Consider the following 22,598-nt stretch of genomic DNA (forward strand, 5'->3'; position numbering starts at 1 on the left):
AGCCCGACCACAGCCCGAGGCGGGCTTAGCCCGACCCGTGACAATGTGAATATTCACATTGACATGTTAACATGCACATTGATAGGATTGTAAAATTAACCCGCGCCCCGTGGCTGCCCGAAACCCGTCCACGACCCGTGGGCGGCCCGGCCCGGCCTGTTGACAATGTGAATATTCACATTGACATGTTAACATTCACATTGATAAGAGTGTACAATTGGCCCGTCGAGCCAGGGCGGGCCCGGCCCGTTGGCAATGTGAATATTCACATTGACATGTTAACATTCACATTGATAGGAGTGTAAAATTGGCCCGCAGCCCGTGGGTGGCCCGAAGCCCGATCGCAGCCCGAGGCGGGCTTGGCCCGACCCGTGACAATGTGAATATTGACATTGACATGTTAACATTAATATTGATAGGAGTGTAAAACTTGTCCGCTGCCCAAAGCTCGCCCGCGGCCCGGGGTAGGCCCGGACCCAAACCCGGGCTACCATAGGCCACCCACGGGCTTCGGACCGCCCATGGGACGCGAGTCAATTTTACACTCTTATCAATGTGAATGTTAACATGTCAATGTGAATATTCACATTGTCAACAGGCCGGGCCGGGCCCGCCTCGGGCTGCCCATGAGCCGTGGGCGTGTTTCGGGCAGCCATGAGGCACGGGCTAATGTTACACTCTTATCAATGTGAATGTTAACATGTCAATGTGAATATTCACGTTGTCAACGAGCCGGGCCCGCGTCGGCCCGGGGCCGGGCTTCGGGCTGCTTACTGGTCACAGGCTAATTTTACACTCTTATCAATGTTAATGTTAATATGTCAATGTGAATATTCACATTGTCAACGAGCCGGGCCGGGCCCGCCCTGTGCAGCGGGCGGGCTTCGGGCCGCCCACGGGCCACGGGTCAATTTTACACTCCAATCAATGTGAATGTTAATATGTCAATGTGAATATTCACATTGTCAACGAGCCGGACCGGCTCGCCCCGGGCCGCCCATGGGACGCGAGTCAATTTTACACTCTTATCAATGTGAATGTTAATATGTCAATGTGAATATTTACATTGTCAACAGGCCGGGTCAGGCCCGTCCCGGGCCGCCCATGGGCCGTGGGCTAGTTTCGGGCAGCCACGGGGCACGGGCTAATTTTATACTCTTATCAATGTGAATGTTAACATGTCAATGTGAATATTTGCATTATCAACGGGTCGGGCCGGGCCCGCCCAGGGCAGCCCACGAGCCGCAGGCGGGTTTCGGGCCGGCCACAGGCCGCGGGCTAATTTTACACTCCTATCAATGTGAATGTTAACATGTCAATGTGAATATTCACATTGTCAACGGGCCGGGTCGAGCCTGCTCCGACCCAGGCCCGGGCCCGGGCTTCGGGCTGCCCACGGGTCATGGGCCAATTTTACACTCTTGTCAATGTTAATGTTAATGTTAATATGTCAATGTGAATAGTCATATTGTGAATGGGCCGGCCCGGGCCCGCCCCGGGCGACGGGCTGGTTTCAGGCCGCCCACGGGCCGCAGGCCAATTTTACACTCCTATCAATGTGAATGTTAACTTGTCAATGTGAATATTCATATTATCAACGGGGCGGGTCGGGCCTATTTTTTTGGCTTGTGGGCCGGCCCGGCCCGACTCGAATTTTTCCGGGCACCCACGAGGATCGACATGAGCCGAGCCCCTACACATTGACGACATAAACATTTATATTGACGGTGTGAACATTCACATTAAGGGTATTTTGGTAATTATGTCACCTATAGGACTTATTGAAACATAAGAAAATAATGTGAACTAAATGGAACATAAGTAGATAAAAATGGTATTTTGGTCTTCTTATCTCAAATTGGACCTAATGGAATAGTCAAAAAGAATATGAGTTGGATGGAATAAAGCTCTTAGAAAATGAATTTATCAAAAAAGCTCCCAAAAAAAATATATAAAAAAAAATGATGTGATAACTTGGTTTGACTTTTTAGCTTAGCAAAAAAATTACTCCCTAAACAACACTAGTTTCAGTAGTGTTAGGAACACAAAAAATTTTAAGTACAAAATATACAAATATAACATGTGTCACATCACATTTGTGCATTATGTGTTTAGAACTTTATGTGATCTCAAACCTTTTTTAGGCCAAGTTTGGGAAGACTAAATAAGTGCACTTTTTGTCTTTTTGGACTAAAAAATTGAGATTGAAAATATGGATGTTTAGGTTAACTTTTTGACTTTTTATGGAAAAATGTGTAATAAAAAATTGTAAAAATTGGTTTGTAGAGGAAAATTTGAATTGGGAGTTGTGCAGCCGTAATTGTTGACTTTTGGTGAATAGTGTTAACTTTTTAACTTTTTGAGTAACTTTTTGGCTTTTTGGCTTATTTGGGACTTCCCAAACTTAGCCTTAGTCTCATTTTCATTAATTATTTGTAAGTTATATAGGTAAAAAAATGATATTGTAATATCTTTTGTCCTAAAGGTATGATTTTTTCTTATTTATCCTTATCCAATCATTTGCACTAATGCCGTTCCTTTAACCTTACAGAAAGAAAAGTCCATATAATGAGGGTCAAAATTGTAACACTCTTGCTTGTGTTTTACAATTGTGATTTCAATTAAAAAAATTAAAACTCTTTTCAAACATTATAATCAAATAAATTTTCTCAAAATTCAAAATTCAATTCAAAAATTATCTTTAAAACTCATAACCAAACATACAACTCAAAACTCAATTTAAAATTTTTTTCAAAATTTAAAATCAAATTCTTTTCAAAACTCTATTTTTAAAAAAAATCAAAAAAGTATTCTTTTATTTTGGTTTTTAGAATTATTTTTAGAACCATGATTTCAGTGTAGACTCATGTTTTAAGTTATGAGTTTTTAGTTGAAAAGACTCTATTTTTAAAAAAAAAATTAAAAAAAAATATTCTATTATTTTGTTTTTTTAAATTATTTTTAGAATCATGATTTGAGTTTGAAGTCGTGTTTTGAGTTATAAGTTTTGAGTTATAAGTTTTGAGTTGAGTTTTAAAAAGAAAAAATTTGTTTGGTTATGAGTTTTGAAAAGAGTTTTGAGTTGTATTTTGAAATTTTTTGGATTTTTTTTTAAATATTTAAAAAATTTATTAATTTTATTTTTTTAGGATAAATATTTTATATTTTAAATATTTATTTATTTATTTTATATTTTATATTTTGAGTTGTATTTATTTTATTTTATTTTAAAAAATATTTTAAATATATTTTTTTACATATTAAAAAATTTTATAAATATATTTTTTAAAATTTTAAATATATAATTTTTATTTTAAATACTTTTATTTTTTATTTTAAATATTTTATTTTATTTTATAAATATATTTTCAAATATTTTAATTTTTTTTGTTATGTGTTTGGTTACGATTTAAATGTGGAGCTTTAAAAATAGTGTAAAGTTTTTTGTGATGTATTTGGTTATGAGTTTTGAAAATAATTTTTGACTTGAGTTTTAAGTTATATGTTTAGTTACGATTTGAATGTGTTGTTGTGTTTTGAGTTTAAAATATTAAAATTAAAAAAAATTAAAATATTTATAAAATAAAATAAAATTTTCTTAAACATTTTGTAATATTTTAAACAAATAAATCCAAAAAATTTCAAAGTACAACTCAAAATTCAAAATACAACTCAAAAACTATTTTTAAAATTCAAAACTCTTTTCAAAATTTAAAATTCAAAAACTCTTTTCAAAACATTTTTCAAAATTCATAATCAAACAAATTTTCTCTTTTCAAAACTTAATTCACAATTCTGCACATAATAATTCCACACTCAAATGATAATTTCAAAACTAAACCAAACCAATATTTTCTCAAACTCTCAAAAGGTGAATGCAATTTCCCCTTGTTTTTATTCGAGGTTACCTGGTATGTATATGTTGGTGTCATGGACATAGGTTTGAGATTATTTTTATCAAAGATTATGATTTATGATAATGGGTGGACCATATAGGTAGAACGGTGTAAAATATCGCCTAAATCGTTAAAATATTATTGATGCGTATTAATTCGCACTGCTCTATCTGTTAATCATGGTTCAAACTTTAAAATTTATAATTCACTTTTGAAACCGCTCCGTTCTGTTATAATTAATACATATATATTTTTTAATTTATAATAAAATATCAAAATAAAAATGAGTGTAAGAGAAATTTAATATGTGAAATTTATTACAAATTAGTAGTTATATATATGAAAAAAATTATGTAAAATTAGTTTGTGTTATATATATGAAAAATATTATGCAAGTAAGTATTATGTGTTATGCAAAAACTTGATAATTGGTTAGAATATTTTTCAATCCGTCAATCAGCCCAAAATCACTCAAACTGCAATTTGTCAATCCGCCAATCTGCTGTTCGATTTATAATTTTACTTTCAAACTACTTGAACCGCATCGCGCGCACCCCCATATATAGGATTAGAGCTACGTGTGGATGCAGAATTGGATTTGGGAATAAGGAGATACTAATTAATGTATTGAATTATAGTAGGAACTAGGGTGACGGTTGTGCCTCTCGCACAACCGTCACTATTGTCCGACTAGGCTATATAGGCCCATTTCGAAACTCATTTCGATAATCTGAGCAGTTCACTTTTAGAGTATAAAAGAGTACATCGTACCTATAAAAATCAAATTTATCGGATATCGTTAACTCTTTCATCCACTCACATTTTTATTCAATTTTATAATTCAAATAACATTTGTCATTTATTTTTTAGATACAAATGCAATTCGATAAAATAGTTAACAATATCCGATTAACTTAATTTTTTGTAAATATATTCTACTCAATATATCTTAAAAAATGAACACTTAAGATTATCGAAACGGATCTTGAAATTAGTCCATATAACCCCACAACAGGAGACACAACAATCATCCCTTTTCCTACTTAGTAATATTGATATTCATTAATAATTAAGGGATTTTAAGATAACTAATCCTAAAAATAAAAAATAAGATTATTAGTTATAATATATTTTTTTATGATAGAATAATAAATTACAAATGATGGCAAAATGTCATCTTCAAATATGCCACCCTAATTTGACTGTTCGATGGACGTAAGAGTAACTAATGGACGTAAAAACAAATTTATTAGATATTTCCAAAATATCATGTAATATTTTCGATTAATGGTAAATTGTAACATAATAAAATTGTATTTGAATCATAAATTTTATAATAAAAAAATTAAAAAAGAAAAAAAAAATTGAGAAAAAATCTAACTTGTATTTCACTTCATTCACATCTGTCTCACTTATATTTCATTTACATCAGCCTCACGTCCATTTATCTTTTCAAATCCCTATATGAATCCACGATCAAAATACAATGTAAGTAGATCATTCTTTATTTTCTAACTATGTCAAAAGTAAATCAATATATATTACACTTATTAAAATTCATTATATGATTGATTTAAAACACCAAGTAAAAAATATCAAATGACACTTCAAAACTATTAAATAATTACCCAAAGATACAGGCACAATTTTGGAATTGGTAATTTTTGTGTTAAAAAAACAGAACTAAGAGGAATAACATAAGGCATCGTTAAACCCCAATCCTCTCCGTTGGGCAAACAAGCGAAGCAAAGAATAATATGAGATTACATATAGTAGGGACTAGTAGTGTGTGTACTAGTAGTGGATACACATATGTGTGTGTTCACAATTATATTTTAAAAAAATTAGATATAAAATAATTGAATCAATAATTACAAGAATAATGCTTGGGACCCCCTTTTGGGGTTCACCCCCTCACCCCCTTTGCCACGTGGCAGGAGGTGATTGGTGGAGCAGGAAAAAAAAGAAAAAGAAAAAGAAAAGGTAACCAATGAGAGAGAGAGGGGGTCAAAGGGGGTAGGAGGAAAAGGGGGGATGAATCATTACTCTAATTACAATTATTAGAAGCAAAGCGTATATGATTATGAAACCAATTTCAATAGGATAAAACTTTGTTGAATAATGGAAGGGTAATGCTAATCCAGACCAAAAATTAGACTCATTTTTCAAACTCAATGACGCGGTAAACCATTTGAATATCTAAGACAATTCTTTCTGTCATATTTTCTCTAATTATCAATCAATCATTTTATTTACACATCATTAGATTTAAAAAGTAAACTTGTATAGCATTTTCAATAATGGAATAGAATGAAAAGACGAAAACAAGCATGCAATAAGGCCTAAGCACAAAGGGTTGCAAGAATCATTAATACAATCTGGCATAACAACAATAACAATGCTTAAACTAAGTTGTATTCGATTCAAAAACCATGAAATGAGACCATTGTTCACTCTTTAAAATTAACTCCTTCGGTATACTTCTCAACTTCCAAGACCAATAATTCTCAATTACAACACATAAACCCGCTCACAATTTAAATCTACTGCAAATTTCCTTCTGTAAGTTAGTTTATATCTACCTTGTACGAAAAAGATTAATCGGTAGAAAAAGATTAATCATTCGTAATTCTCAAATTGCAAATGAATCATCATTAGCTTCAGAAACACCTAACAACTTTTGCTGGTACCTATAAGCTGAAACAGCACCAAAAAATGCAAAAGTAAAGAGCACTGCTTGATTGTTGCAGAGTCTGGAACAGAAAATTATGCACACAAGTCGTTGTATATCAAAGTGGGAAATGTTACGGTATGCACTCCTTAAAGGCATTACCAATCTTTGTAGTAAATATCACACAGTTTTCTAATAGAGTTGCGACAATTTGTGGTTTCTAAAGTAAAATTACAACAATTTGTGATTTTTAAAGCGAAGTTACCACAATTTGTGATACAGTTCAGTATTTTATGGTGTGTTATGCCAAAATGTTACTCAACAATAATAGATTATATTATATTTCAAATTGAGTAACAGTTCGATAATAATAAATAAATAAATAAGGGCGCAACACACGACAAAATTACGTAATTGTATCACGAATTGTTATAACTTCACTTCAAATTGTCGTTACTGTATCAAAAAATTGCATACCATTTACCCTATCGAAGCACACAAGTTTTATGTGTGTTCTCTCGTGCATGAACAAAGTAAAGTTGGTAAGGGAGAGATTACCAGATGGCCCCGACTAAAATCACAGATAACTTGAAATCCTGCCAAAGTTTCGTGCTCTTCCAATATTTGCAGCTCATCTTTGGATAGATCTATGAAGCTGGACTCAGCTATTGCAACACTAGTAGAGGATGAAGAGTTTAGTTTGGAGTGTAGCTTTTTAACAATCCACATTTCCAATTCTTCAGGGTGCAACAAGATCTGATGAGCCACATACTACATAGAAATGTCACGTCCAGGAACAAATCCATTATTAGTGAGAAAGGCTTAACACGTAATGAAAAATAAGGTTAACACGTAGGACTCACTTTGCATAGGTGTCTAACTGACAAGGTTGGCCTGCAACACAGGTAGGGTTGCTGTAAATTGCATATTCTTTGTTCACTCAAGTCAACCACCATGAGATGGACATCCAACTGAAATAATGGGAAACAAAATATTGACAATCATATCAAATGTCATGGCTGCAAAGACACTAAAAAGTAAATAATCCAAAAGAAATCTGAAATGGTCTCATTAAACTTAAGAAATACGGACACTTCTAAGAAAGTAATGTGTCGTGTCTGACATTGTGTCTGACACCAACACGACACTCTTCAAACACTTCACAAAACTTATACACACATAAACATTACAAGTTTAATTAAAACAACTTAGAATCCAATCACAAAACAAAAACAATGTAAATTTATACCACCTATTCTCCTCTTTTAGATTTTAAAAATTATTACTTTGAACTAAATATTCATATATACTACATATAATAGTTATTTATCCTCATACATGACATATAATAAATATACAAAATTATATATTTTGCACGTATCCCCCACACATCGTGTCCTACATTTTTTTTAAATTTTGGTGTTGTCGTGTATGTGTCATGTCACGTGTCCATGCTTCTAAGCATAAAACTAAGCTGTCTTTTCACGAGAAAATTAAATATCCAGCATTATGTTAGTTAAGAGATCTCTATTGGGATCCTTCAATGCTAATAGCATAGCCCACAAGATCACCACCCAAAAAGAAGCATTCTATTACTACCCTGTCATCATTTTCCTCTGAATTTTGGAGAAAATCAATCAACTTAGAGAGGCGGCTGTTCCTTGCATTCTTTCCATTGCCACCACTCGAGCCACCGTGCCTGGTGTGACTCCGCATCCCACCTTTGCCCCAGGCAAGCCTTTCTGAGCTACTAACAAGCCCTGCACATGCGCCTACTGATTCTCTGTTTATTTCTAAGTCATTTTCATCACACCCTCCATCTGCACTGGCTGCTGCTGAAGAGGGCTGAGAAAACCGAGATCCCCCCCATCTCTTGCATCTTTTTGGTTTGATATCTGTACAGAACTCATCAGCAGAAGATAAATCCTTGCCTTCATCATTGCCATTAATGTCGTCGTCGTCGTCGTCGTCGGATCCTTGGAGCTCAGCAGCTCGATGGTTTCTCTTCCCCCTTAGATTTCGATAATTGCCCTGTGACCTCTTTACAAATGCAGCTGCTGTGACTCTAGCTGTTGTCCTTTTCCTGCCCAATGCTTCTGATTGTCGTTGAAAAGTTTGTGCAATAGAAGCTTGGATCTGTCCAAATGAGTCTAAAATTAGGTCTGGGGACAACATAGTCCAAACAAAAGCAAAAATGTAATTTGACACAGAACAGTTGTTATTCACACAGGTCTGCACTGTAAGTGCTTGTACCCGTATGTAACAAAGCTATATCAAAAGATGGCTAAAAAGCACCAACACATGAAACGATTTTGGAAAAAAAAAGATACAAAGGTGAGCCCACCAAATTGGGACACAAGGCTTAATTTGGTTTGGCTTAGTTTGGACATGCCATTAGTTCAGCCAAAAATGACTGGACATTCTCCCAAATTTACCTGTTCTACTCTTATTTCTTGTTCTTTTTTTTTTTTTTTTTCTTTGGGTCAAACTGTGTGTGTGAAATGTACTGCAATCACTGTTGATTTGACGTACTGAACCATATGGATTACAGATATGGAAAGATGAAGCAGAGTAAAATCCAGGCATGATTCATAAATACAAGTGAAAATGCTTGAACTGAACTTTTAAAATCTCACCTGCTTATTGCAAGCCTTCTCCTCTTCATACAAAGCCCATTCCTGCAACCAGGTACAAGAGTTAAAGTGTGAATGAAATAATAGTCGACACTAAATCAATTGCCAATATGAGATCCAAGATGCTGGCCCAACTTAATACCTGCTCTTCATACTTATCAATATCTGGATATAAAACTGCAATAAGCGCATCATAGTTTGGATCATCTCTCAAAGAACGGCGACTAGCACAATGTGCACGACAAGCAGGACACTCATTATTCCTGCATTGAAGGCCACAGATCAGTTTGTATGAAAAGAAGATACAAGTACTGGAAATCAATAAAAGTAAGGGTAAACAATTTCAAGACAAACCCCAATCGCATAGATTTGTCAATGCACTCTCTGCAAAAACGGTGAAGACATTCCATAACGGTTCTTGTCTTCCGAATAATCCCTAGCCATACAAAATGGTGATCAATGGTTTTTCTACAAATCAGAATGCATGTGCAAACATATGAATGAAGAAAAGATCCTGTGACATAAAAAAGATTAGATGAGGGATTTGAAGTTATCAGCTGGCATCCACTCCTCTGGCACATGAATTAAAACCTTTTAACCCATAACATGCTATATTACTATAAAGAAAATAAAACATAAAAAAATAATCAATCCATGATGTAGAGGTTCCTTGCATTGTATCTTTTCAATGCAAGAGTCAAAATTGATTCACATTTTGATTTCAATGTTCTATTGTGAAACTTTTATTTGTACTCCACCTTTTTAAATAAATAATTATGCTGGAGGGAATATTAATTTTACATGAAAAGAGGTCCTTTCTCTTGAAGTTGGTTGAAGATAGATGATAAACCTATGACATTTTTGATGGGGCAATACCACCCAATGATAAATAGAGCCTAGTTTTCCTTTCTGCCCTTTCCATCTGGCAAACCAATAACTACTCTTTCAGTTAAATATAAGGCAAAGTTAAGCCCACCCAACATAACGTTTTCTCCTTCTTAGAATCTGTAGCCAAGAATAAAACTCTTCTTGAAACTAGAATTGCTCGAAGATATATAGCTCAAAGAACAGGGTCATTAAGAGGTCTCTGGGGTAGTTACCATGAGTTCTCTTTCTACCACAAACACAGAGCACTACTTTTCAAAGGCCTCTGGTGTACTTACCATGAATTCACTTTCTACCACCTACACAGGGCTCTACTTTTCAATTTTGAAGATGTTATGGGAGGGAGAAGTCTACTTTGTCTGGGCATGTGCCTACAATACATGCAAACCAAAAGAAATGTAGGCACATATATATAAATAAGCAACAAAGCCATTGGGTGGATACATCACAAGTGCGCTCATGGCCTAGTGGCATGGAGGTAGCATTTGGTGCTTGCAGGGGAGAGGTTAGGGGCTCAACTATCCCTATGAGCTAATCTAACAACTAACAGCTGACTTTTGCTAATCAAAATATTTAGAGAGAGAGAAAGATCACAATTGCAAATGACCTTGTTGAGAATTCAAAGATAAAAGAAAGAAAACAAAGCAGTGGCGGATCGGATTATAGCTTCCTCACACTATCTCGTACTCTTAAAGATCTCCAAATCCTTAGGTACTAACCATTACATGTATTGATTGTTTGGCAATGGTTGTAAAAAGATTTTTAATTTGTTTCACTTCGCATTAATCTCATGATGCCGGATCGGATTATAGCTTACTCACACTATCTCATACTCTAAAAGATCTCCAAATCCTCAGGTACTAACCATTATATATATTGTTTGTTTGGCGGTGGCTGTAAAAAGATGTATAATTTGTTTGGCTTTGCATTAGATTTATGGTGGCAACACCAATAACAACGGCGGCAAGAAAGGTGGTATTGTAGTACTCACTATTAAAAGCAAGGGCAAAGAAGATAGTGGTGATTGGGCTAGACAGACAATGAGTACTTGAAATCAACTAGATCTGAGGGTAAATTCCTTCTCAGTGTATATATCTATATGTATACGTAGATACAAAGATGTGTGTGTTGTCTTACTCATGTACATAAGACCTCAGTCTTTCTTCCATAGTTTGTGAATTTGTATTAAGATTTTGTAACCTCATTTCTGGGAGGGGAGATTAAACATGTTAGGTAGGTTGGGTGCAAGGTCTCACATTATAAGGAAAGCATAGACGAGGGAAGCGTCAAGTAAGACTCAACAAGGGCAGGGTGGGTAGGGCCCCCCGAATCATTGCCACATTGCCAGCCCAAGTGCAAGGCCATTAAGGGCATTGCCTTAGGGCCCTAAATTGAGGGTAAATTAATACTTCTCAATAGTTTAAGGGGTTCATTTATATAATTTATAATTTAAGGGGTCAAAATGATACTTCTTAATAGTTTAGGAGTCTCCGTGTAAATAACCTTAAAAGGAAGAAAAAAATCAATTTTCATATTAAATTATATTTAAAAGCTACATTATTTCCCTAATGCATGAACTGCTTGCAACATATTGTTAACAACACTCGTAATAGTTGCTTCTATAGAAGGAGGCTTCAAAAAATTTTGATTGATAATATCCTAATTGAGATTGAGTATGTCACAAGAAATATTAAATGGATTAGCCATTTTATCAATTGAATAAGATAGGTTAGAAAAACTTCACTACAAAAGTTTAATTAGAAATTTTGCATCAAAAAAAGCAAGAAAAACTAATTTGAAATGAAAACAAAATATACAAAAATATAATTAATACTTATCAAAAGACCTTAGTTTAAAATTTCGCCTTAGGCCCCTAAAAAGGTTGTGTCACTATTGCATTGCCATCCCTAGTTATAGAAATAGAAAAAAGGGCGAATTATACTAACAATTCCTATAATTTGGGAATTGTGTCATTTAGGTCCCTAACTTTTTAATTGTGATATATTTTACCCTGAATTTTGAATCTCGTTCCAAATAAGGACAATTAAAGGCATTGTTACTTCATTTTAAAGACAAAGTCATCAATTTGATAAAATATAAAATAGTTTGACAAAATTGCCAAAAAAATTATTTTTGAATTTTTTAAAATTATTTTTACTCACCAAAGAAAAAATTATACGAAAATGATAAATTTTTTACATTTTTTTTTTTTAACCAAATTAATTTTTAGTATGTGTTTGGATGATGATCATGTAATTGATGGTTGTTTTTGGATGATTATCATGTAATAGATGATTGTATTTATTGTTAACAGATATTTTTTTATAGTTATCACATAATAGGTGTTTTTAGACTTTTAATGTATAATCGATATGTTTAATATGTGAAATATTTTTAGTTTTGAGTTTTTTGATTTAACGGATTGGTTTAATAATGACATCAAAGTGGTTGCCATATTTGACTTTTGAAAAAATTGAAACTAATTTAACAAAAATAAATATCAAAAAAAATTATTTCTACCCTACCCTCCCAAAAGATAAAATTATACAAAAATAATGTGTTTTTAATTATTATTTTCACCAATTTAATTTTTAATTTCTTAGAAAAAATTTCTGAAAATAGATTCTAAAAATCAAACCAAATAGAACTTTATAACCAAGAAAGTTTCAGTATTCATTGAAAAAAATGCCATTACATTTCAAACAACATACAAAGTAACCAACACAAAATAAATTATATGACAATTTTGCCCTTGAAATTGACCTTTTGCAAAAGAAACATCTTTGATTGTCCTTATTTGAAACAAGATTCAAAATTCAAGATCAAATGTATTACAATTGAAAAGTCATATATCAAAGTGACACAAGTCCCAAACTACAGAGACTATTAGTGTAATTCACCCTAGAAAGAATGATGCTAAAATACTAAGAATACAATAGTCACATGACAAAAACGAGAATGAATACATCTAAAATCATAACAAATTTAACAATGGTGAAATCTAGTATTCTTATTTCCGATGTCCACAAAAAATCTAGTATTCCTCCATATGACAATACAAACCTAAATATTCATTATATCCAACAAAGAAAAGACGTTTAAAATTTATGATAGCAAGTTGTTCAGGAGATTATCCAAGCAATTATTTAAGAATACTAATATTCTAAGTGTTTCACTTTCAATAAAGATATTTATATCTCATGAGCATATTACTTATCATATCTATCATTCTTGGGGAACATATTAATAGCACTAAAAAATGTAATTGCTTGCAACAAATCATCTATTGGTATCCCATTGGTCAAATATTGCATGTACACCATTTAATAATCCACAAAATTGTCTTCACATTTGATAAACTATTCATATGAATCCAAAGTGTTCCATTCGGTGTTTTAAAAGGCACACTTAGGCGCACGCCTGAGCGCGAGGCACAACGAGGCGCAGCCTTGCGCTTCAAACAGGTCGAGGCGAGGCGCAATACGCAAGGCGTGGCTTAGGCGCTGAAGCGAGGGCTTTTTTTCGAGGCGCAAGCTTCATGGGCTTTACTTATTTTTCTACTCCAACTGTTGATTAAGTGCTTTTTTTGTGGGCATACCCACAAGGAATCAAAACTCTTCAATGTAAAATAACCAAATGTAGTCAAAAGAGAGCAGACAGTGATTAAAAAAAAAATCCTAATTGGAGAAGATAAAAAAAAAAAAATGATCAGAAAGTGAAAAGACGACACGACTTTGGCTTCTTCTTCAAGTTCTTCTCTTCTTCTCTTCTTCTTCGGTGGTTCTCTCTATCTTCTTCTCTTCTTTAATGGATTCTCTTGGTTGGGTTATCTCTCTGCCTCTGTTTTTTCTTCCTTTATTTTTCTTCTCTTCTTTTTTTCTTCTTTTCTTCTTCGATGGGTTCTCTTCATGGGTTTGCCTCTGTTTTTTCTTTCCATATTTTTCTTCTCTTCTTCTTTTCTTCTCCTGCTTCTTCGCTAGATTGTCTCTCTGTTTTTCTTCTCTATTATGCTTGTGAAGCTTACTTTTATAATTGTAAAAAGAAATGTATTATTGATTGATGAGTTGATTGATGTGTTACAAGATTGATAATATTCTGTATATTACAATTCCTATATATAGAGGAGAAGATGGTAGTGGAGTGTGTGATAGTGGAGGTGGTAGGTGTGGAGAAAGATAGTGGAGGTAGTAGGAGTGTGTGATAGTGGAGGTGGTAGGTGGTAGGTGTGGAGAAAGATAGTGGAGGTAGTAGGTGAGTGGTAAATTCTGGTAAATTCTAACAATAATTTTTGGAATTCTATACATATTTGTTATGTTGAAAAGTTTGCCTATTTTATAATTTTCCTTTTCTTCTACTACTTGCACCTCGCCTTGCGCCCCGTGCTTAGGCTATAGGAGACCTTATCACCTTGGTGCGCCTAAAGCCTTTTAAAACACTGATTCCATTGTACCAAATAGACAAAATCATAAAAGATGTAACAGGGAGAAGTGAAACGCAAAATTAAAAAAATACCTAAACAAATTGGGCATTGTACTTCCTTGCGTATTTCTGACAATTTCACAACTACAAACCTACAAACAAACAACACGAATATATATATATATATATTAGCACATGAAGCCTATAAAGCATAGACACTTCAACTTAGTTATATAGATTAGCACATGAAACCTATAAAGCACAGACACTTCAACTTAGTTGCCATAGTCATATCTAAGACGTGTTGCATATGTCGGGATACGTATTATACACACCACCTAGTGTATCCCTATGTTTTTTAATTATTTTTTCTATGCTCGAACAAGTTGGGAACACATTACAAACGCCTATCTTGCCACTTAACACGCTCTAAGAGAAGGTTATCATGTCGTGAGCTATAAAAGGAGCCATCGTATGTAAACATGTTGTCTATGGTAATCATTACTATTTGGTACTCTCCCTTATTCTTTAAACAATACAAATAGGTAGCATTATCTCAATTTTTTAATTAGTCTTTTATTGTTGAAGTTGTTGAATTGCCATTTTAAATTAGCGTTTGACAGTTGAAATTGCTTCTTTTTTTCTTACTTGTATTAGTTGTAAGAAAACTAGTCTTGTCTTCTTCTAATTGTACTAGCAGCACACTCACAATTTCCAATGATAATGAAGGAAAACAAGTCTAATGTATACTGAATAAAGTTTGAGTTATTTTTCATGTTGAATTAGTGTTAGTTTTTCATTATTTTTAATTTTCCGTGGGTGTAATATTCATTTACATAAAAATATATAGAAAAACATTTGTTGTTATATCCCCATTGTGTGGGCATCCGTGTATGTGTCTGTTTCTTAGCATGAAGCAATCAATATGTTAAGATAAAAAGTTGATAATGTATACCATTGATTTTATATCCTCCTCTTTAGTTAATACATGAACTATTGAAGGAAAAGCCACCAGCCAACATTGTTTCTTGGCAATGTGGGGTGCTAGGACCCTTCAACCCCACACCATAACACCCAAGTACCTCCATCCTCCATGCTATGGTAGCTTTGACCTTTACAAGAATTAAAGGGCTTCCATGGTAATAGATAGATTTTACCCCATCAATAAAAAGTGAACCCTAAAATCCCACCCATGCCGCCATATTTATAAAAGTTGAGAGCCAATATGATTTGACTTTCATAAACCGGAGGATTAGATGAATTGCATGCATTGTAGAAAAAGAAAGACCCTTGTAAAGCGCATTATAAGATCTCTGGACTAAGGAAAGCGAATTTAACTCATGTCGTCAAATATGAACCCTTTCCACATACAGAGCATCCATGTAATTGTTTTAGACATCCATGAAATTGTTTCAAATGCTAACAATGGCATCTGAAATGCCTTCTCAAACTTAGAATACTAGCCTTTCAATTCTTTATTATGCATCCTGGTAAAGGGACTATTATATCATATCCACACCAACACTGAACAATTAGGTCAACAATAATATAGTACACTTGAATGTTGATAAATGCCATAATTTGCCTCGGTAACATGACCAAGATACATCTCATAAATCAACTCAAGATTCACAATGTGCTTCATTAGACACCACTTCATTTGTGCCCAACAATGCACCTGGTGCGGAAATCTATGTTCAGTCACAATAATAGCTATATGATTTAGGTCATGTTCAGTATCATTTTTGCTTTTGTTTTCGGAGAGTGACATGCTTGTTTGGCAAGCTGTTTGGGAGAAAAATTTAAAACACCACATTTAAGTTGTTTCTTGAATTTTCAAAAAAATAAAAATAAAAAATGCACAGAATAATTTAAAAAAAAATTGGCAATCAAAACCTCCATGCAAAAAATTAGCCACAGAAGCAAGTGCAACCATGACTCACCCGCAGCAACATTAAAATTCAAATGATAAATACAATGATTAGTAGGCCTGAGCTAGAAAAATGAAAAAACCGCAAACCGGTCCAATCTAGACCAAACTGCACTGTGTGGTTTGGTTTTTCAATGCATGGTTCGGTCCTAGTTCTTAAAATAGCTGAACTGTGCTTTAAGGTTCCGTCTGTCATTTTATACTCATGGTTCCGGTTTGGAACCGAATGGGATTGTTTAGATATATATATATATATTTTGTAATTTATAGTAGATGCTCAAGTATCTTATTAGTTTTCTAAATATATTAATAAGTTGTTAAAGTCTGTTCTCATATAATAGTAAAACTAGTTCTAATCAATCACTTAACAATTTTGTTTATAAAATCATGATATATTACTTAATCTTTGAGCAAGTTGTGATGATGTTGTGAGTGATGACAAAAGTTCACGAAACCCATGGTTTCTGAACCGCTTTCATGGTTTGGTTTAGTTCCAAGATTTTCATGGATCGATTTGGTTCCAAATTTTATGAAAATGTAGGTAGTAGTTTGGTCTTCGTTTCCTTCAAAACCGAACCAAACTGAACCATATTCACCCCATTGATCAGTAAGATCCAAAACCAAATTACTCTATTAACAATTCACTCAACAATACTCAATAAAATACGTAGAAATGCAACAGGACAACCAAATAAACCATACTGATCTCAAATCAAACACAGTGAATGAGAGAAGATAGCATAGAAAGAGAGAACGTACTCGTTGTTGTCTCCGCCACCAGATGAAGGGCTTCCATAGGATTCTGAGGAACAGAGAAGATTCAAATCCATAATGTGGAGCAAAAAAATTTGTATTTATTCGAAGATATAAAGCAATTTACGTACCGCACACATCTTGGGGGTGTTTGTGGTGATTTTCATTTTGATTTTGATTGCGTTGCAGAGACTCGTCCTCCTCCGAAGGAACCTCCTCGTGTGAACGCTTTTGTGCAGGCATTGTCGATATTGGAAGGAAGAAACCAGGGCAACGTGGTGATGGCGGAGGCGGAGGCGGAGGCGGAGGCGGCGGTGGAGAGAGAGAGTCTCCTTGGTCTTACCAGCAATGGTTATTCATTCTGCGAGTTGTAAATTGGTACTCTGTTTAAAGGGGAAAACGACACACGCCGTCTTTAAAAGCCGCGTGTCCAAATAAGGGCCCTCGTCACACCTTTTACAATAATCAAGTTCTAATTGTATTAGTAGGAATTCCACACACCAAAAAAACAAAAAAAAACAAAAAAACAAAAAAAAAAAACCTTAAAGTCAAAATATCATTTAAATGGGTGGGACCCACCCCTAATCCTTTCCCAAACATTTTTCACCTTTTATTTCATTTCTTTTTCTAATTATAATTTAATTTTAAGCACTCCATCCATCAATTTAAATTTAGATTTTTTTTTATAGGCATGGCTTTCTTCCCGTCTCAGATAGAACTGAAGGGTACTGTTGGATCTATAAAGACCTATTACGGATTTCGTTTCGATAATTTGAACCGTTCAATGTGTAGAACTCGTTAAGTACTATATACCTGTAAAAATTACGTTGATTGAATATCGATAACTGCCTCATCAGGTCAGTTTTTTGTTAACCGTTTATTTTTTTACCTTCTATTTTTTTATACAAAACTGATTTGATCATGTAGCTATCGATATCCGATTAACGTGATTATTTTAAAAGCATACAATACTCAACGACTTCTACACATTGAACGGTTCGGATTATCGAAACGGGACTCATGGTGGGCCTCCACCGGCCTAACAGCACCCTCCAGCCTGATTTGGGACTGGAGCAGTGCCTTTTTTTTTTTTATCTAAAGGTTCAAGCATTAAAATAGTGTGTCGGTATTAGCACCCCATCAATTATTTGAATATCTCATTTCTTTGAACCCCTACTTATAAATTATAAAACTCTTAAATTTTTTTTCTCCCTCCAAATAATACCAAATTATCTTTGTAAGAATATTTCACTCTTTCAAATGCATACCCTAAAAAGCTTCTCTCCTAAAACCCTAACAAAACCCATGATGGTAGAACCTCCCAAAATCAGTAGAAAAAAATTGTGGTGATTAAGAAAATTTTTCTCTATTTCATTATAAGGTTTGTCAATCTTTTTTTATATTATTATTATTATCTTTTTTCACACACACAACACAATCCACTTTTATACTTCTCTGATTGGTTTTCTATCATTCATCCATGGCCTCACTATATTTGTATGCTCTCTGTGTGAGCAAAACTGGACAGGATTTCACCCATCGGTCGACCATCCAAGCGTGGTCCGACCTCCTTTGTTTGTCTACTTCTACTACTGCTTCGGTTATCTGTTCTCAAACAAATAAAAAATGTTCGGTTACTTGTTCCCAACCAAATAAACAATGTTCGGGTCTGTGTTCCCGAATTTCGGTCATATGTTTGGGAGTTCAATCCTGAAAAAAATAACAAACAGTTTTTATTATTTTTGTCATTTTTTTCAAGAAACTTACCCTTACAGGGCTAATCTCCTCTAAGCTAAGACCATCGAAACTATGAACATCTTCTAAGTTTTTATTATTGTACTCCTCTCATCGTCATGGAGTTGTGGTTGCCAGAGAAATTTCCATTCATTATCATTGCCGAAGAAGTGTATATAATCAAATGGTTGACACCATTGTTGTCGGAATATTGCGCCAAAGGGTTTTCAAGATTTTGCTGATGTGTAGGTTTTGAATGTGAGATTTGAGAAAGATGGATAAGTGGTGATAAAGGTAGGTGCTCTCATAAATCCTAACTTATGATGTAATGGGTGTGTAGGTTTAATTGTGACATGGGGTGTCCCAAAATTATTGATGTTTTTTTTAATAATTTCATTTAAGGTTATTATTGTAATTAAAAAAAAAGTCAAAAAATTGAGAGTCCAAAATAATTGATAGGATGCTAATAGTAGCATTATTAAAATATTATGTCCATATCACAAAATGACCAAAATACCTTATCTACATATAAAAAATACACACAATTATATGTTCAGAAACAATTCTCAAAACCCCCCTCTCTCTTTCTCTTCTTATATAGGGTTTCACAACACTTCTCTTTCATCTATCTCTCTTTAACAACCATGACCTGTGATTAGCTAATGATTTTTTTATTAAGAAGGCCTAATAAGTAATTAAGATGAAATTCTATGTTAATTACATGTGTTATATGTTATTTGCATTTATATCTATCTGTCGCAGAAATATCTGTTTATGTTTCTATTTTGTTTTGCGAATTGAAGGTCTTATCAGCATACGATCACGAAATTAACTTGGTTTATGTGTCATTTGAAAATTTTAAAACATTATGGTAGGTTCAATTAAAAATTTGATTCGGAACCAAATAATTAGCATTAAATAATACAAATTAGTTAAATTAAGCCTAGCTTTATTAAGCCCACTAAACTAACCTATATAAGGCTTCTTGACTACAACACTCTCATTTTGTCATCTTAGAGAGCAAAACGTGGGAGAAAGAGAGATAGTTTAAGTATAGGAGCTTAAGTTCAAGAGAATGGGAGATTGAATTGAGAAGAAATTTGGAGCATTTGACTTGTGAGCTTAACCAACTTAGCATCTAAGCATAATTGATCATTTAAGGTAAGAATTCAACCTTTTAGCCTTTTAATTGAGTCACTTAGCACATGAATTCAAATAATTAAGTTGAGTAATGCAAGAATTGAGTTAATGGAATAGAAATGAAGATCATATCATGCATTCATGCATTTTAAGCCCATTTTGAGTTTGAACTCCAACTAACTCTCACATGCATGAGGCTTTTGTAGAAGGACTTGAAGGATTTTTCATTTTTTTAGACTTTTCACTTCATGAATTTATGTTTTGAGAAGAAGAGATTTCAATTCTATACATGCATGTTCTGTGTCAAAGTTTTGAGTTTTGTTTTGTACAATTGGCAAAGCTTTTGGGCTTGATTTTGCGAAATGGTTTGTAATTCGTCACATATTATGAGTTTCTCAATGTTTTACCAAGTTTTGGCCCAAAATGAAGTGTTTTGAAGCTTTGGAATTGAGTTTTGAACTTGAATCAACAATCTGGAAATTTCAGAATTTGCATCATCTGTTTGAGCGGTGAAGTCTGCGCTCGAGCAAAGAATGCGAGCTCCCAGTACTTCTATAGAGTTTGGGGGTTGGCTCGTGCTGCAGAATCTATGCTCAAGCGACCACCCTTGTTTTTGATCCTTCACTCGAGCGACAGAAGTTGTGTTCGAGCGTAACATGAGAGCTCCTAGAAGTTTTACAGACTTTTGTAAATCGCTCAAGCGACAAAAGTTGCGATCGAGAGAAGACCCTTTTTATTCAGTCTTGTGCTCGAGCGACCAACGACTGTCGGTCGAGTGAAAAAATCATGCAACTAGTACTTTTGCAGACTTTACAAGCCGCTCAAGCGACAGAAGTTGTGCTCGAGCAGACTGCCTTGTTTTGAAAATTTGGCTAAGTGTTTCAAAGCACATTTTTGCATCCTCATTACATCTTAGGCATTCCTAAGCCCTAATTAAGGCATAATAATGCGGATAAGTATTAGAAACACACCAAGATAAAAAAGAAATGAGTTATGTGTTTTTCCGGGCATGTGTTCAATGCGCATTTGTTATATGTTTGTGTAGGTCACACGCCATAAGCTATTCGACCTATCTGCTCTGTCCATTTTGCTATCAGAGCTATTTGTGGGTAACAACTCTGTAAAGCTATGTCTGATTATAAGCATCTTAAGAATGTTAAGATATGATCTGCTTTATGAAATGCTATTTTATGAATAGAGAATGAGTGTCTAATTTCCTGGAATGTATTTGTGGCGTCCTTAGTTCACAAAGCCCTCGCCTGGGGAAAATAATACCATGGCATATGTTCATAAGGCCTTTACCCGGGAAAAACAATACTGTGGCTTATAATCATATGGCCTTTACCTGGGGAAAACAATACCGTGGTTTATACATGACCCTTGCTTGGGGGAAATAATACTATGACTACTTGTGCACAAGATATGGACCTTTGGGGTCGTCGGTACCGACTATGCATATGGGTTTCAGGACCAAGATGAAATGATAGCTAATGGATATACCACATATAACTGTTTATGACTTCTGGTTAAATATGTAAATTTGAATTTGTTTCTGATATGAACTATAATTCTTGAAACTGTTGGGACATCATTCATTAATCCTTTACTCTGTTGTTATTCACTGGACTCTGGCTCACCTTATTATTATGTATGTATGTAGGTGACCAGGCGCGTAACCAGGCTTAGAGTTGATGACCTAGAATTCCTTTTTGTCAGCCAGCAACAATGCCACATGAGGAGGTTCCCTTTTTGCAATGGTCAAGCTTTTGTGAATCATGCTAAAGATCTTTTGTATTTCTTTGTTAAGTTTGAATAAGACTCTTGTTGGTCTGTATGTATGAATGGTGAAATGGGCATGACATTTTAATTACGGAAATTAAGTTTAAAATTTTCTATCTCGTGTATGTTTACACAGCTCTATGGACGTATATGTTTGTATTTGCTTCTGCTAGCCCCTATATCTTCTTTAATTTGTTCAGAGGCCTTTGGTAATCCTAGGATTATTGGTCGGTTACGGCGCTAAACCTATAGGGGCAGGTTTGGGTCGTAACAGAGTAGTATCAGAGCACGAGTTATACCGCACACACGAGTCCATATGAACTATAGGATGTCCTAGTAAGAATTAGGGACATTACATCTACATGTGTGAGTATATATGAAATATATGAACATACCTGAACCAACATACATTGACACTGAAATGAAGTTGAACACCGTGAAAAGAATTATTTGCCTATGCTTATTAGTGCTTTGTTTACCTATAGCAAATGGAAAATACAAGAAGTGATGGTACAGCTGAATATCTCGAGACTTGGATGAACCAAAGGGAAAGAATGCTTGAAGCTTTGACAGAAGCAATAATGCAACAACAAAGACAACAACCTTTGCCTTCTCCGCCTCCTCTTGTCCAAGCAAAACCGGTAAACAATGACATCATCAGCTTGACTCAGAAATTCAATAAGATGAAGCCACCGACTTTCTTGGATGGAATTGAATGTTTAAAGACTGAAACATGGATGCTAAAAATTGAAAAGTTA

General features: G+C 34.4%; 1 protein-coding gene across 8 annotated transcripts; it reads right to left on the bottom strand.

Annotated features, from left to right (window-relative positions):
• Positions 1-6,280: 6,280 nt before the first annotated feature.
• Positions 6,281-17,638, bottom strand: LOC114277142 (putative E3 ubiquitin-protein ligase RING1a). Of its 8 annotated transcripts, none has more exons than XM_028218991.2 (10): positions 17,319-17,638; positions 17,194-17,236; positions 14,598-14,656; positions 9,555-9,636; positions 9,343-9,463; positions 9,204-9,245; positions 8,167-8,703; positions 7,431-7,538; positions 7,126-7,338; positions 6,281-6,593 (listed from the first exon to the last, which is right to left on the bottom strand). In XM_028218991.2, the coding sequence occupies exons 1-10, from the start codon at positions 17,428-17,430 to the stop codon at positions 6,567-6,569; spliced, it is 1,344 nt and encodes a 447-aa protein (XP_028074792.1). In that variant the 5' UTR covers positions 17,431-17,638; the 3' UTR covers positions 6,281-6,566. The 8 variants fall into 8 exon arrangements, with proteins under 8 accessions (XP_028074792.1, XP_082743950.1, XP_082743949.1 ...); XM_082887824.1 differs by having other exon boundaries at positions 7,126-7,323; positions 9,555-9,714; positions 17,319-17,569; XM_082887823.1 differs by having other exon boundaries at positions 9,555-9,714; positions 17,319-17,569.
• Positions 17,639-22,598: the final 4,960 nt, after the last annotated feature.

Source organism: Camellia sinensis, chromosome 9 (genome assembly GCF_055761805.1).
Source record: "Camellia sinensis isolate YWXY chromosome 9, ASM5576180v1, whole genome shotgun sequence".
NCBI classification, from domain to species: domain Eukaryota; kingdom Viridiplantae; phylum Streptophyta; class Magnoliopsida; order Ericales; family Theaceae; genus Camellia; species Camellia sinensis.